General features: G+C 44.0%; 1 protein-coding gene across 4 annotated transcripts; it reads left to right on the top strand.

Annotated features, from left to right (window-relative positions):
- The first annotated feature begins 1,070 nt into the window (after nucleotides 1–1,070).
- Nucleotides 1,071–13,558, top strand: PHF6 (PHD finger protein 6). 4 transcript variants are annotated; one of them, XM_070759993.1, is made up of 11 exons: nucleotides 1,071–1,336; nucleotides 4,916–5,101; nucleotides 5,501–5,602; nucleotides 6,848–6,981; nucleotides 7,101–7,144; nucleotides 7,565–7,725; nucleotides 7,848–7,991; nucleotides 8,431–8,535; nucleotides 8,791–8,924; nucleotides 9,716–9,845; nucleotides 12,791–13,558. In XM_070759993.1, exons 2-10 carry the CDS (start codon nucleotides 4,964–4,966, stop codon nucleotides 9,843–9,845), a joined length of 1,092 nt encoding a protein of 363 aa, XP_070616094.1. In that variant the 5' UTR covers nucleotides 1,071–1,336; nucleotides 4,916–4,963; the 3' UTR covers nucleotides 12,791–13,558. The 4 variants fall into 4 exon arrangements, with proteins under 4 accessions (XP_070616094.1, XP_070616096.1, XP_070616097.1 ...); XM_070759995.1 differs by lacking the exon at nucleotides 12,791–13,558 and adding an exon at nucleotides 11,457–11,936 and having other exon boundaries at nucleotides 1,079–1,336; XM_070759996.1 differs by having other exon boundaries at nucleotides 1,082–1,336; nucleotides 11,965–13,063.
- Nucleotides 13,559–16,120: the final 2,562 nt, after the last annotated feature.

Raw genomic sequence — 16,120 nt, 5'->3', positions numbered from 1 at the left:
AGATGCTGTCAGGTGGAAAGTTACGATGGGTTTGCATCCAACGCATGTTACGTGGCTACCCTGCATTTCAACCCTGTGGAATAAAAGAGCCGTTTTTCTAACTTGGCCACTTAAAGGAAGAGGAGACTTGAAGTCCCAGAATTCCCCAGCCAGGAAAAAGCCGTTTGGAAGACGTGGAGACTTGTGGAGATTCTCAGCCACCCAGGCCATGGGTGTCCCAAAGGTGTTTTTGGGCTGGACTTTGTTTTCCCTTGAAGACATTCCTCCTCCAAGAAGCTTCTTCAACTGCGACTGGATGGTGGGGAAGAAGCTTCTTGGGTGAGAAGAGACACCTCTTTAAGGGAAGACCAAGGAAGCCCAGTTGCCTCTTGGAAGAGCCCCTTTGGGACAACCATGACCTGGATGATGGGCAGTCTCCACACAGGTCCTCCTGGAGGTTTACATCCCCCCCCCTTTCATTTCTTGTGTTTCGAGTCTGTGCTTGTCATGCCGCCCTCGGCCAGGAGGAGGAGCCCTCCCGCAGCTTGACAGCCCCCGTGGCTGTGCAGCACAAAAAGCCCGCAAAAGTTTTAAATGCGCCGCTTTCCCCTTGACACATGTTCGCACGCCCAGCATGTGGGGCATCAGGCACCGCGGGACTTCCTCGTTACTTTTCATCCCTATATAAAGGGGCGCGTGGGTTTCCCCCCCCCCCCTGAAATCAATGAAACAACTATATTTTCAATAAATCATTTACATTCCCAACTGATTGGAGGGGGTTTGCAAGCCGCCCCACAACGAATGGATTAAAAAAAATTAACAAGAGGAATCTTCGGGCATGCTCAGTTGCTTCGCAGCCTCATTGGACGCCTACTTCCTTTTCGATGCGGCTGCGTGGAAGCGCCGCCTCAACCCTTCCCCTGAAGCGAAAGCAAACGCGCACGCGCGGCTCTTCTTCCACACGCGAGATAGGATGTTGGCCTCATCCCAACCGTCGCGCGGCCTTCTGCGCACGCGCCTCCCCGACCGTCTTTCCCCCCCTCCCTTTAGGGGGCGTTTCTCTTTCTTTCCCTTTTTCCCTCGGCGCCTGCGCAACGACGGCGTCCGTCAGGAGGGGAAGAGGGGGAGGCGACGTCGGGGGTGACGTAGAACGCCGGTAGCGCGACCGACGCTCGCTCCCTTAGCGGCGCGCCGTACGTCCCTTGCGTGCTGGCGTCAGGCTCCGCGGCGTAGCGTCTTCTCTCCTGCTGCCCCTCCGAATGAAAGGGAGCGGGCGGGCGGCGGTCCCGGTCGGCTTCTGAGCAGCGTTTCCCGCGCGTCCCTCGCTTGCGCCGGCGCCCTCGGCCTGAGCCGCCCGGTGAGTCCCGCGTCCGGACGCCACCCCGCCAGGTTGCTATGGGAACCCTCCCCCTCCCCCCCTTTCCCCGGGGGTCCACCGGGGTCCGAGAGGGAAGGGCCGCCGCTTCCGGGGCCCTTCGACCCTGCCCGGCCCCGCCCCTCCCGCCGCTGGACGGAGGGGGTCCCCGCGGGCCCCGGAGGGAGAGGCCGGAGGGGGGGGGGAGAAGCCCACCTTGTCCAGGAGGCTTCTACTGCCGATGCCTCCCCCCCGCGCCCCGTTTCCCCCTGGCTCAAAAAGAGGTGGCTGGGGGGGTCCCGGGGAGGGGGGGCTTCCAAGGCCCGCCGGGTGGGCTCTGCTGTGTGCCTCCCTGGCAGGGGTGGGAGACAGCCCCCCTGGAGGGGAGGGAGGGCCAGGATGGCATCCCAAGGTTGGGGCTGCCACGGAAGGGCCCGCGGGGCCACCCTGCAGCAGGCCCGTGGGGTCTCTCCGTGGCAGATCTAATGGACACTTCTACCACATGTGGACTTCAACTCCCAGAATCCCCGAGCTAGCCTGATTGGCTCAGGAATTCTGGGAGTTGAAGTCCACAAGTCCTAGAAGAGCCCACTTGGCCTCTCTCCAGGGGTTCTGGCCCTTTCCCTCCTGACCTGCAGTGCCAAGGGCTGCCAGGGGCTTTCCCAAACTACCCGCCTCTTAGGTCACTCCTGAAGGGCAGCTTTCCCCCAACAGCGCTTCTGTCCCGATTCTGGCTCCCAGCTTTGTAGGGGAAGGCCGGTGGAGTCCAACCAGGAGCTACGCAGCTCACCTTCAAGTTCTTAGCTGAGGGTATCACCTTCCGAGGGCAGAGGAACCATGGGAGGCGCTGGGCTCCCAAAAGACTGGGCCCAAACCCACCCGACACCTGGTCCTCCCCTTTGGCATTGGACTTCAGGTGCTTGCCCCCCACTGCTGGTTAAATTCAACAAAGGACCCTGCAAATCATTTGAGGTCTTTTGCACTGGCCCTTGTATACCTGCACAGGTGTGGAAGTATGTGCCAGTATTTAATGGGGTTTTTTTTACACAGTTAATCTACCTGTCAACATCACATCTTGGGGCGCGGGGGGGGGAGGGTGTTGGCTTTGTCATTACCTGTGTGCCCTGCAAGTCTTTAGGGCTAAGGTGATGCCATGGGCACCTGTCTTTTCTACCTTCTAACTGCAGTGAATGGTGGAGAATCTGAATAACCGAGAGACCTGAAAGAGATTTTAAGGGTGGGATGACAGAACTAGCCCTGTAGAGGAACAGGTTTTATAGTGTTTATTTGTAGACGGAACAATATTATTTTTAGCCATTTGCTCTATATTTCTGAAACGAGGTTGGTACAGTGTGTGTATTTATTTATTTATTAGATTTGTATGCCGCCCCTCTCCATCGACTCGGGGTGGCTAACAACAATAATAAAAACAGCATATAGCAAATTTAATATTTAAAACAACTAAAAACCCTTATTAAAAACCAAACATGCAGACAAACATACCATGCATAAATTGTATAGGCCCAGGGGGAAGGGCAAAAGGTCCACAGTCACAAGTGGGGCTGCAGATCCGAGAACCCCACGCTTCAAAGCTTGCCTATAACCCAATGCCTTGGACTTCCTCCAGGGATCTGGTCTTCTTGGCATCTAGGAAGCCTGGACCTCTTGGAAAAGGGACAGGCTGGGGCTTGACTGGCAGCTCAGGCGTTGTAGCCAGCATGTGGACCAGGCTCTTGAATTTCCCTCCTTACCCTCAGCTGAAGTGACATCACCGCTGCCCTCCCTCCGTTGGGGCTGAATGAAGCCGGCTGCTGTGGAGCTGTCCTTAGGACCATTCTCCCCCCCTCCCTTGCTTTTGGAACCATCCGTTTCGGAAAGCAATGGAGGCTCCCCAAAGGGCAGACCATGCGGCTGATATTTGGGGGGTGGGTGGGGGGAAACGGGGTCCAAGCTTGCCTTCTTAGGGGAAAGCCTCTTGCGCCAAAGATAGACAGCCCTGCAAACATCAGAAGGATGTCCTCAGCTCAGAACTTAGTGGCCCTACAGAAGGACTCAGTCTAGTGTGTCTTTAGTTGGGGTTCTGAGTGGCGCTACGAGTGAGAAGGTAAGGCTTGGCTTTGTATCGGGGTGGGTTGCATCACAACGGAAGTGCACATTTTCTGTGCGTCATTTCCCTATCAAAAAAGCTTTTGCGCAGGTGCAGAAGCACAAACACAAGAGAACTGGCTCAGGTGAGTGGAAGGCCTGGGTCGCTGCTGGTTCCAGTGACCCAGGCTGCCAATTTACTACTGGTTCTATAGAACCAGTCAGAACCTGGAGGAACCCACGTCTGGTTTGTACGTGAAACATTTCTGGGCTTCATGTCACATTAATATGCATCTCACAGTGCGGCTTTGTTGCCACAGTGAGGAAAACATTGCTAAGCTTTTTTTTTAAAAAAAAACATTAAACCACTGTTAGCTCAGAACACCAAAACCACAAATGCATATCTGGATTAATTATTTTTGTCAGAATGTATCCACGTTCTCCTGTCTTGAACCCTTCTGATATATTGGGCTACAACCCAAATCATTCACAAAATAGGTTTAGGAAAGAAGACGGAGAACCTGGTGCCAGTAAACTAAGGCTACGTAATGTTAATTTAAATACAATCTCTTATTCTGGAATGGCAAGTGAAGCTATAATCTTTTTTTCTGTATGAAAAGTAATGGCAGTGCTATATGCTGGTTTTATTTTTCCTCCGGTGGAAAAAAATAGAATATTCTGCCTGTTCTCAATGAGGAAGGTAGGCAATATGGGTTTTCAGGTAGGTGATATTACAAGCATCGGAAAGTCATTTTTCTAAGCAGGTTCCAGAAGTGATTACAAGGCCAATAGAAGCTGTTTACAATTCTTAACAAGAATTTGATGGCATGGAGTTACAGGCCATCAAAGAGCATTGTTATGGTGAGGGTCGCCTAGAAAACTGAATGAAGCCATCAGCAGTTTGCAGCCATACTGGATGTCTGTGGATCCAAAATCAGATACTCATCATATTTGGGACATCGCGATACGGAATGATTTTTCTTTTGCTTTTCCATTTGTGGGGAAAAATTTCCACTAATTATTGTTCCTTTAAAACTGTTTGTAGCATGGCAGCACACCAACTTCTTCCTGTGTATAAATTGACTTACTTAAGGCTCTATCCTTGAATGCAAAGAATGACCATACTCAGTACATTCGTGTTCAGGTTCCCGCTTTCTAGAGTGTGGATACAATGAGCACTTCCAGAAAATCCGAAAATAAGAGAACTTTAGAATAAGGCTGGACCGCTTTGTTCCCAGGGCCCAAACATTGTGACGTCTCCTCTCCTGCGCTGCCTTTGCTACTTGGGAGAATTATTGTTTTTCACTGAGTCAGTTTTTTCTCCCTTGTAGAAGTGAGGCTTTTGGAGAAAGCATGCAGATCTGTTAGAGGAGTTACGCCTTTTCCTATGTCCCTTTGGGTGCTTAATGATAAAACTAGCTTTGATGAGGGATACCGAGGAGTTTCCCTGCACTTCAGTAAATAAAAGTAATATTTCTGTTGGTTTCCCCCTCCTAGATCTAGCCAGAATTGAAGTGGTGCCCTTCAAGCCATTTTTAAATAACCATGTCGGGTGCTGTTGGGCAGAAGAAGGGCCCCAGGAGGCAGCGCAAGTGTGGCTTCTGCCGATCCAACAAAGAAGAGGAATGTGGGCAGCTGTTGCTCTCTGAAAACCAGAAGGTGGCAGCCCATCATAAGTGTATGGTGAGTCCCACGAGCGATGCGGGTCAGCCCCGGTGGTTGCAGGGGAGGAAAGAGACGGGGCATAAGTCTTGCTTGCCTCTTTCTTCTCCCAGAGGCCTCTGTGGTCGTTCTTAGCATGCGCCTTTCTTCACTGTGACATAGCGTAGCTGGTGGCCCTGTCACTTTAACCTCTGTCGAGCTGTTTCCTGTGATTCCTGAGCGAACATCTGCCCATTGTGCCCATTACATTAAAGCACGAGAGACAGGCATGGCTTCAGAACGATGGCCTTGCTAGTCTCATGTGCTTCTGCGACAGGGGCAAAGATTGTCCTGCAGTGGGGTCACCTAGGTTGGACTGGAGGTATTCCATCTGCAAGAGCATAACAAGGTTCTGAGCAATGTTCTTCTGTATGTGTCTAGCTCTTCTCGTCTGCTCTGGTGTCTTCACACACTGATAACGAGAGTCTTGGAGGCTTTTCCATTGAAGACGTACAGAAAGAAATGAAAAGAGGCACAAAACTGGTAAGTTAGCATTGCTGATAGTGATAGCACTTAAATATGTAGCGTTCCAAGGGAAATCTCACCTTGGTAGTCCTTGCACAAACCTTCCCCAATATGAACAATAAAACTGTAAGAACTATATGCGTGTAGGGATCCAGTCGTGTGGAAAAAATGGACACAGGCTGTTTTTCTGGTTAGAAGTAGCTCTGTAGTGGCTTTTCAAATAATTGGGTGTATTATATGGTCAATAAAACAAAATTCCTTGAGTCATCAGATCATTCAGACTGTTTTAAACTTTTACTTGCTGCCAAGTTGTACCTGGAGCTGTAGGTGGGTTTAGAGCATTTTATATGGAAGATATTTCAGGCCCAGGGAGGTGCGACCTTTAGCTCTTCTCCTAAGTTGCTTTCCCCAAAAACGCAGGACTAAAGCTTGATGTTAATATGCCTGTGATGGAGCAGCAAATTGTAACCCCCTTGAAGATTTATGAATGTGGGGCAATCGTGAAAGTAATGGGGTCCAGGCCATTTTACACAATTTATCAGCAAACTCTAGTTACCCCCCACTCCTCAAATTACCACTAATATGGCTTTTCAAATCAGTTAAGCAATGGAGTAATCTTGCAGTAGTAATATATACTCACATGTGGAGAGACACTGCAGGTGAAGTGCCTGATGACGTTGAACACATGGAACTCTGTAGCCTTGCTAGCTAGGAACCCTGAGTAACAGCTGTGGGCGAGACGTTGAGGTTCCTTTGAGCAGAATTGCCAGCAGATAAATTTGGGACCTTGTGCACACAAACGTTGTCCTTTGTCTTGTGAAAGGAGTTCAAACCCTTAGAATATTTGCTTTGTTTTGGAACCCGTAGTCACTTACTTCTGGTAGATACAGAAGTATCTATCAAAATCAGTGGTGGCATCGTCGTTATCTCCAGTGAAGTGGGAACTACTATCTTCTTCATCTCAGTGGGAGAGATTTGGAGACAGTGATTTGGGTTAACAGCCCATTCAGGATTGATTTGGAGATTACTGAGTATGACAAAGACAATTGTGCCAGACGTTCCGTGTGGTTATCTCCCAGCTTCTAGGTAGAAGGTCAGCTGTGGAAGTGTTTTTGCCCGGCTTCTGAAGATGCTCTTCCGCTTTTCAACTGTAGCCTTGCCCTGCTCGCATTTTGAAATAGCCGTTAAAGGGCAGGCTGGGTTATTTCACCGTCCACAGGAAGAGCAGAAGCCCTAAAGGGGCAGTCTTCTTTTTTCTTTCAGAAGTGTTCCCTATGCCATTGTCCAGGGGCAACCATTGGTTGTGATGTAAAAACCTGCCACAAGACGTATCACTATTATTGTGCATTGCATGATCAAGCACAGATCCGAGAGAAACCTTCGCAAGGCATATATATGTGAGTATGTCTCATGAAATCGAAGGGATCCAGCACTTTTTTTAAAAAATGGTTGCCAACTTGGCTAAAGCCCCAGAATAGTTAACTAACTTGGTTTTTCTCTTATGTTCTGTTTCTAGGATATTATGTCGAAAACACAAAAAAGTACCACACAATTCTGAAGGTAAAGCTATGCAGTTTGTGATGGTTCTTAATTCTCTGCATCAATTTTTCCCCTCCATGAAAAGTGTAAAGAATGGTCATGAAAACAAGCATTGTCTTTGTATCAGTTTAAAATTCTTTTTTAGAGAGTTCTTCCCCAAACCTTATGCCTTTCGGATACACTCAGCAAGGGTTCCTATAATCCTCAGCAACTGAATGGATTGGGAGGGATGGGAATTGTAGTCAACCCATTTTAAGAGCAGTGGGTTAGGGAGGGGTGCTTGCAAGGAATGTAGATGAAAGATGAATTGGGTTGCTTTGGCAATTTCTAATTTTTGGCTCAGAGGCTCCCGAATGTTTCGTGTGTCTACAGAATTGCATCACAAGTCAAACCGTTCACGTTTCTTTTCTCTGTGGTTGTGCCTCCCCCACCCCACCCCAGCGGATTTAGAAGAAGGCCTAAATGAACATGAGCTGGATCCGTCTCCTCCCAAAAAAAGGGGGCGCAAAGGAAGGCCCAGAAAGACGAGCCTTAAAGGGCAGTCGGAAGATGCTCGCTCAACCTCTTCACACGGCACAGATGACGTAGAAAGCAGTTCTTATGTAAGGAGTTTGTGTGTTAAAACCCCTTCAAAGAAGTTCCAGGCTTTCTCTCTCGTTTGCCTTCTCTAGAAGCTGTATTTGTTTTTCTGGCATATTATTTTAGAAAAGTCTTTTTCTTTCAGAGAGACAGATCACCCCACAGAAGCAGCCCCAATGATACAAAACCTAAATGTGGATTCTGTCATGCAGGTGAAGAAGAAAATGAAGCTAGAGGGAAGCTTCATATATTCAATGCCAAAAAGGCAGCCGCACATTACAAGTGCATGGTGAGAAATAGAACGTGGTCTTCCCCTTTTCTGGTTCACTGGGCAGTCCGAAATCAAACCTGGGCCCTTGTGACCTGTGGACTTCAACTCCCAGAGTCGCTCTGCCATTATTTCTTTAACCTTGAATTAGAATGTTAAGATTCAAACTCTTCAAAAAATTGTAACTTTAAATGGCTTAGTGTTATGGGTTTGCCTGATTCAGTAGCAAGCAGGGAACAGGTAAGCAGTGACACTTTTGGGGGCACAGCATCCAGCGTCTGGCTGTCAGACCAAAGGACTGTTGCCAAGAAATGTGGGAGGCACTCAAGAAATGGGTCCTGTCAGGCTTCTGGATCCCTTCCCCTAGTCAAGCCTTCTGGTATAGGAGAGCTGTCCCTGGTTTTTGTCTCAGCCGAGCCCCAGCTCTGCTTCTGAGCCTTCTGTCTCTGTTTCTCCCCAGCTGTTCTCTTCTGGTACTGTGCAGCTGACAACCACTTCCCGGGCAGAGTTTGGTGATTTTGATATTAAAACTGTACTTCAAGAAATCAAACGCGGAAAAAGAATGGTATGCCCTTTCAGTTTTGAAACTTGATGTTCCACCTCTGTTTGGTCTCGTGCAAAGACCCGAGGGATGCCCGCAGGGGTCCCTTTCCCCATTTTCCTCACGGCGAGCACATGACCAGAGTGGCCAGTGGTGGTCAGGCAGAGATTTTAGCCTTGCTCTTGTTCCTGTGGTGGCCTATAACCTGCAGCTTGGAGGGAAGGCCCAGCCTTACTTCACCCCCTCATCCTCCTGTTGTTATTTCTCTCTTCGTGACAGAAGTGCACCCTCTGTAGTCAATCTGGCGCTACGATTGGATGTGAAATTAAAGCTTGTATCAAGACTTACCACTACCATTGTGGAGTACAAGACAAAGCAAAATACATTGAAAACATGTCACGGGGCATTTACAAGTAAGTTCGTCTCTGTTCATTTGATTCTGGGCAGCCCCATTATTCTTGGTAAAAAAAATCTGTAAACCTGGGACATTGGTAAAAGCTAATGGTGCACTGACTAGGCTGAAGGAGTTCGAAGTCAGGAAGTATATTCAGGTCGAGGCCTGGACAGCATCCTTGCTGGTCCTACATTTGTGTAGATTGGTTAGGGAACATGGGCTGCTCTAGGGTTGACATGGGACATGAGACAACATGTTTCTTGGAGAGTGTGCTGCATTTTTATGACTGTTTCTGAGTTCAATTTGTGTCTTTTAACCCGGCTGTTGTGTTCCCATTTACTATACTGTACACTGTTTTGGGTGTAACAAAATGTAACAATCGGCGTGTAGCAAAAAGTAAAGGGAAAAACCCACACTCAATAGTAAGAACCCCTCAAATGAGGAAAAGTCAATTAATCACAAGTTTCTGATCTGCATGACAAATAATCTACAGGGTCTCAAATTTCATTTCGGGCCATATAGACCCCAGCATAGGAGCAGGGTTAATGCAATAAAACCAGTGTTTCCTTCTTTCAAGCTATTAACTGGACCCTTCCCAGTTAGCTGATGTTGAGACCTGGGGCTTATGTGTAGCAGATGCCTCCTCTAAGTAGACGTTGAATAAACTGCTATTACTTGATGTGCCAACCCAAGTTACCCACCAGCCTGGTGCATAAAATCCAGGAGTGCCTCGGCTGAGATTACAAGCGGCCAGGTCAGCTTCTTGGATAAATTGCCCTAAGAGAGATGCCTTTCTCACATTTTCTCCAGGCTTTATTGTAAAAACCATAGTGGAAATGACGAACGAGATGAAGAGGATGAGGAGCGAGAAAGTAAAAGCCGTGCAAAGTCGGTGGCTGATCACAGTGCAATTCCTCAGCAGCAGCTCAATGGAAATTAGGTATGAAGTTGCCACCTGCCAGTCCTCCTGAGATACCACTGTACAATTGATGTAGTTGTTGTTAGTGGTAAGACATTTTAAAGCTGAGCATATGCCAATAAGTGATTTTTGTTTTATTTTTATTTTTTTTTAAAAAAAAACTGGAGCCCCATGGCACAAAAACTGGGGAGATTTCTCGATTTCATCTAACTCGAAAGAAGATTCCACTCATCGGTTAATAAATATTGCTTTTATCTTCGATTGGTAACATGCTTTTATTCTCCACTATTTTAAACTTTATCTTTTCCTCCTCATCTGTTAAATCAGTTTCAAGTGACTGCGTTAAACTGGGAATGAATAAGACGTCCATAACTACTAACCTTTTTTAATGCTTAGTAACTTTTTTTCTACTGCCTGTTAGAAATGTCCTTGAACTGCCAGAAATGTTCACATGTATGATGAGCCTTCAGCAGAAGTCGTTTCACATGTCAATATTATGTAGGTAATCTGCAGTGCCTGGAAAAACACAGAGAAACATGATATCAGTGAGATGTAAATTATACAATGTCAACGGTGGTGGCAGATGTTGTAATAATAAATTCTATTCCTGGACCTGGAATTCAATTCTCAGATTTGGAAAACGTTCAGTGGCTTTTTGAACACAGCAGCTGTCAGCAGATGTTTTTGCTTACCAATTGGATGTGCCTGTTTCGATAGCAGGGCTGTAGAAGGTGTGCATTCTCCTTCCCGTGCAAATTACAGAAAGAAATCAGAAGGCAATGAACTGACCCCTTTTGCAAAATGGCCAGTGTACAAAAAACAGTTCTCAGCCCCAGACACCTGCTTTGAATCTTTGGCATGGCTCTTTTGGGAGGACTCTACTGCCCGGAGGCCACTCCAGCCGCTGCTGTGACCCATGAGATTTGACAGTTATACCAAAAGGTTCATTCTTTCTTTCCCTTCTCCTTTTATTTGAACCCTGTGGCTGGAATAACTGAAAACAAGGTGTTGTCTTCTGGGAGTGTTCAGTGCTGGGCCATTTTTCTTAGATTTCCAAGTTAATGCTTAATGCTCACTTTGGACATCATACCTCAAGTGCTCGGTGGAACACAAGTTTTGTCATATATATATATATATATATGTCATATATATATATGTCATATATATATATATATATATATATATATATATATATATATATGTCATATATATATATATGTCATATATATATATATATATATATATATATATATATATATATATATATATATATATATATATATATAATCACAGATCCTGTATGCTGTAAGAAGAATGAAATAAGACAGAGTCTTGTCTTTTTTTTTATTTTGTTTTTGAGGTAAAAGGTCAGTATTTATTTTGTGTCTTGTGACCACTATATGAGAATGTGTTGATATTTCATCAAAGTTTCCTGGCAGATCAGTGAGTGCTGTTAATCTGCAAGATGGCTGAAATTATGTTAAGTCTTAACATCCCAGTTTTGACCTCATAGAATCCTGATATTTCTTGTAATTGCTTCACGTCTTTTGGTTGAACCTATTCTAAAAGCAAAGTTAAACTTGTCAGCAAACTGCCAATTTCACTCTTCAGATATTTTTCTTATCTCTCAAGTGTCGGATTAAGGCATCAGATTGGAACAGGCTGATAGTTGGATGAAAAACTGAGAACATTCACTAGCAGTTGATACTGCAAAAAACCTGATATATTTGTTTATGAAGTCTTGTTTATTTTTTTTAATTTTTGACCTTTTGTTTGCTTTTTTTTTTTTTTAAAGTGCATTTCATTGTCTTGAGGGACTCAACTATTGTGTATACAACCTCTAAGGCTCTCAAGTTGGAATTCAATCCATTTGGGTTTGAAAACTTCCTGGAAGAATGCAGTTTAGTAGGAAAGTTGTGTATAAAAATAAATCTGTTAATTGCTCTTATGCCATTGACCAATTTTTTTTTTATTTTGTAATGTAACTTTCAAAATTAAAGGCGCCACTTGTACCGAAATAGGTTTTTTTAGCAGGCTGTGCAGTTTTTCAAAATAATGGGTTGTGTTGTGTTCTTTAATTGTATAAAGATTTTGCATTTCTGTTGCATGGTCTCACTACTCTTTCGTTTTTATTTCTCAGACATCTATACTTTGGTTTTTGATTTACATACTTAAAAAGCCATGGGAGTTCCCATTCCCATTCCATTTATTTAAAAGGACTAATCGGTAGAACAGTCTTTCTCTTCTGGATGTGAAGACCATGAATACTGTACTCATAGTAACTTCCTGTTTAATTCTGATGTGCACAAGAAAAGCTGACAACTATGGAAACTCCACCTTGTGGACCTAGTTAAAAATAGGATGATGTTACACATGCCATTTCAGTGGGAAATTCTGTTTCCAGTTTTATTTCAATCTGCAGCAGCTTTCCATATGGCAAAGGTTCATAAAAGGGCAGAGTGTTGAAATGATCAAATTCCATTATTTGCCTGAAATAATATTAGAATTTCATCACTGATGTTTTGCTTATTTTTTTTTAAAAAACCAGCGTTTCACAATAAAGGGTGTAACTCTGCTTCCTGTGCCCCTCTGAGTAGACAAAGTTGCCCCAGTGAAAAGCACAATACACCCTAACAGTTGTAAGGGTCCGCTTAGTAGCTCAATAGCCTTTTGGTGTCCGGGACTGACATGCAGACGCTGTCTTCAGTAAATGCTGCTTTTAAGGCCACAGAGAACATGATTTCCCTTCCAACTCGCTGCTAGCAAATCTTTGCTGAGGGTGCAATGGGGAGAATAATCCTATATGCCTACATTACTTAAAGAGGAAAAGATGCAATAAAAATGTAAATATCAATCATTTGCACCCATGTGTAGTTTTTGTAAGTAAATTCTGTTGAATTCAGAACAGAGGTCCTGTTTCAGTTCATTGCCTGTTGTATTTTTTATTTTTATTTTTTTGCTTGCAGGGAATTTTCTACAGGCATCTTTTGAAAGCATGTTGTATAATCAGCCATGTTATACTCATCAAGTCCTGCTGCAGATGTAAATCTGTTTTTATACTTTCCTGGACTGGGGTCACAGCAGCTGTATTGGAACATAGCTTCTCCCAAGCAGCATTTTTGCTTCTAGGACAAACGAGCCCTACAGAAGAACGGTCTACTGTGCCTGCTCCACAGACTTTGCTCCTCTTTCTCACCAAGTTTTCAATACTATTGTAAATACTCATTTGAATAGTGCTATCAGTGTGTGTGTGTGTATGTGTGTGCGAAGCATAAAAAAGTTATCTGTTTTAAAAAAAATATATTGTCTAAAATTTATCTCAGAGGCAAGAGTTGAAGAGGAAGTATGTGAGACAGAAGTCCCTGCTCCTAAAGCAAGTATTGTGATCTTGTGCTCATTTGAAATACAGCATCCTGAATATGGCAAGATTTTTTTTCTGACCAAATGATAGGGTTGCATTGGTTTCAGAAAGTGTAATTCTTGGCTATGCCTAAAAAACTTTAGTTCTACTTTTTTGCATTTTAAAAATGGGATTAGAAACATAGAAGACTGATGGCAGAAAAAGACCTCATGGTCCATCTAGTCTGCCCTTATACTATTTCCTGTATTTTATCTTACAATGGATATATGTTTATCCCAGAATCCAGGTTTTATTTTAAGTGCACTCATGAGCATATAAAGAAAAGTGGCTTTTCAGAGTTTCAGACAAAGTCTGACTTTTGCCTTCATTTTGCTGGAAAAACAATTATCTATTGAAAATATGTGTCATCATGCTCCAAACAATTCCTTTTTTCTTTGGATTATCAAGCACATTAGCTCAGGGCTTCGCTCTTGAAACGTAAGAGATGTGTTCTATTCCATACTGTAAAGAGGCTGTCATCTTTATTCTTTAGAACGTACAGAAGCAGTTTATTACATTTCATATCTCTCCAAAAGCAAAATTATATAGGCAGAGAACAAAGAGACAGCAGATAACAATGAAGATAAGACTTAGAACACAGATAGCTGCCAAAATATATTAGGCAGTAAGAGAGTAATGATCCAGACAACTATGATGTAAGTGTCTATGAGTAATTTGCAGGATATCACCACTTTATTTAATGGAGGCATCTGGAAGACAACTTTGGGTAAATATAACACATGTTCATCCAGGTATGGCTGCAAAAAGAAGTAGACGTTTGCCTCTTTAGATCCCGCGTTCATTTGTTTAGCAATCTCGGGGCAAGCAAATTCTGCAGATTTGAAACTAACGGCCTTGAATTACCAATGCAACCATTGGAACCAGAAACACAGATAATATTTTACAAGCACTTCTTGTCTTACCTGCTGAACAAAGGACAGAATCCCCATCAATGGGTTTTGCAGCCTACAGGTGTTCTCCCAAGTGGGTGCAAATTAGCACACGCCAAGAAAGCCATAGCAACACGTGTGCAATCCGTACCAAAGGTTTCTGCAAAAATAAAACAAGACAGAACAAGCAACAGGTCAAATGTCTTTCATAAAGAAGGGCAATTTAACACTTTTTAAAAATTAAAAAATGGCACCTTGTATTTTCAGGCATCCACCATTCAGAAGAGCAGCATTTTTTTTTAAAAAAAAAAATCCTATCTTTGGAAGGATTTTTTATGATTGCACTCTTATGTCTACCAATTTCATAGCCCTATGTCTATTAACTTGGAGTCCTAGACCACTAGTCTGCCTTGCTGGAACAAACCATTATCCAGATAACACAGGTGGTCAGTTAACAGCTCTGAGATTTTCTCTACCAAATTGGCTTGGTAGTTGGCTCCAGGCTAGAAAGCAGGAGGTGCTGAGTTCAACTCATGGCAGCTAGGTGGCTGATCTTAGGCCAGTCTCCCATCTTCTCAGCCTACCTCACAGGGTTGTTGTGAGGAAAATAGGAAGTTGTGTTTAACTATGCCCCCTGCCTTAGAAACATAGAAGTTTGACAACAGAAAAAGACTTCATGGTCCATCTAGTCTGCCCTTATACTACTTCCTGTATTTGATCTTAGGATGGATCTATGTTTATCCCAGGCATGTTTAAATTCACTTACTGTGGATTTACCAGCCACGTCTGGTGGAAGTTTGTTCTAAGCATCTACTCCTCTTTCAGTTAAATAATATTTTCTCATGTTGCTTCTGACCTTTACTGCAACTAACCTCAGATGGTGCCCCCTTGTTCTTGTGTTCACTTTCCTATTAAAAACACTTCCCTCCTGAACCTTATTTAACCCTTTAACATATTTAAATGTTTCGATCATGTCCCCCCTTTCTGTCCTCCAGACTACACAGATTGTGTTCATGAAGTCTTTTCTGATAAGTTTAATGCTTGAGTTATTTGTAAAGGATACAAATAGAAATAAATCCCATCCTTAAGACACATTTCCCCAATCCTTTTAGAAAAACAAAACAAAACACGAAAGCATGTCAAACCTTCAAAACCATGGGGCAGAATTAAACACAGGGGCCTATATGGAAAGGGAAGAGCGGGGTGCCTTTGTTATTGCAAAGCCACATTTTTGGGGGGCTGAGGATGCCATGCCCAGGTTTAGGGACAGGGTCAGCCACAGACATCTGCATTTCATTTCTTATTTTATAATCGTTTTTTATTTATCAATCTGCCTATCATCTATCTGGGCAGCTGGTGTCTCTATTTCATTTTATATATAATCTATGATTTTATTTTTTAATTCTATCAATCTGCCTATCATCTATCTAGGCAGCCAGTGTCTCTATTTCATTTTATTTATAATCCATGATCTTATTTTTTTTTCTATCAATCTGCCTATCATCTATTTAGGCAGCAGGTGTCTGTTATTTCATTTTATTTATAATCCATGATCTTGTTTTTTTATTCTATCAATCTGCCTATCATCTGTTTAGGCAGCAGGTGTCTCTTATTTCATTTTATTTATAATGTCCTTTTTTTTATCCTATCCACCTGTCTGTCTATATCATCTAGAAAGCCGGTTACATTTCATTTCATGTCTCATTTTATTTATCATTTATTTAATTTATTCGACTTCTATGCCGCCCAATCCCGAAGGATTTATATTAATCCGACGTCTATCTACCTATCCAGCCAGTGTGCCTACTGTTTCGTTTCGTTTCTCATTTTATTTGTAATTTATTATAATTATTTTCATTTTTATTTTGACGCCGCCAAGGTGACTCCCCAGCGGGCTTATCTGAGGTAAAAAACAGCTTTGGCGGGAAACGCCGCTCCCTCCCTCGCGACCAACCGACCGCTCCCCCCTCCCCCCCACGCTCCCCCCCCCGGCGGCTCGCGCACGT

Source organism: Erythrolamprus reginae, chromosome 8 (assembly GCF_031021105.1).
Source record: "Erythrolamprus reginae isolate rEryReg1 chromosome 8, rEryReg1.hap1, whole genome shotgun sequence".
Taxonomy (NCBI): Eukaryota; Metazoa; Chordata; class Lepidosauria; order Squamata; family Dipsadidae; genus Erythrolamprus; species Erythrolamprus reginae.
This window is presented reverse-complemented; position numbering and strand designations above follow the sequence as displayed.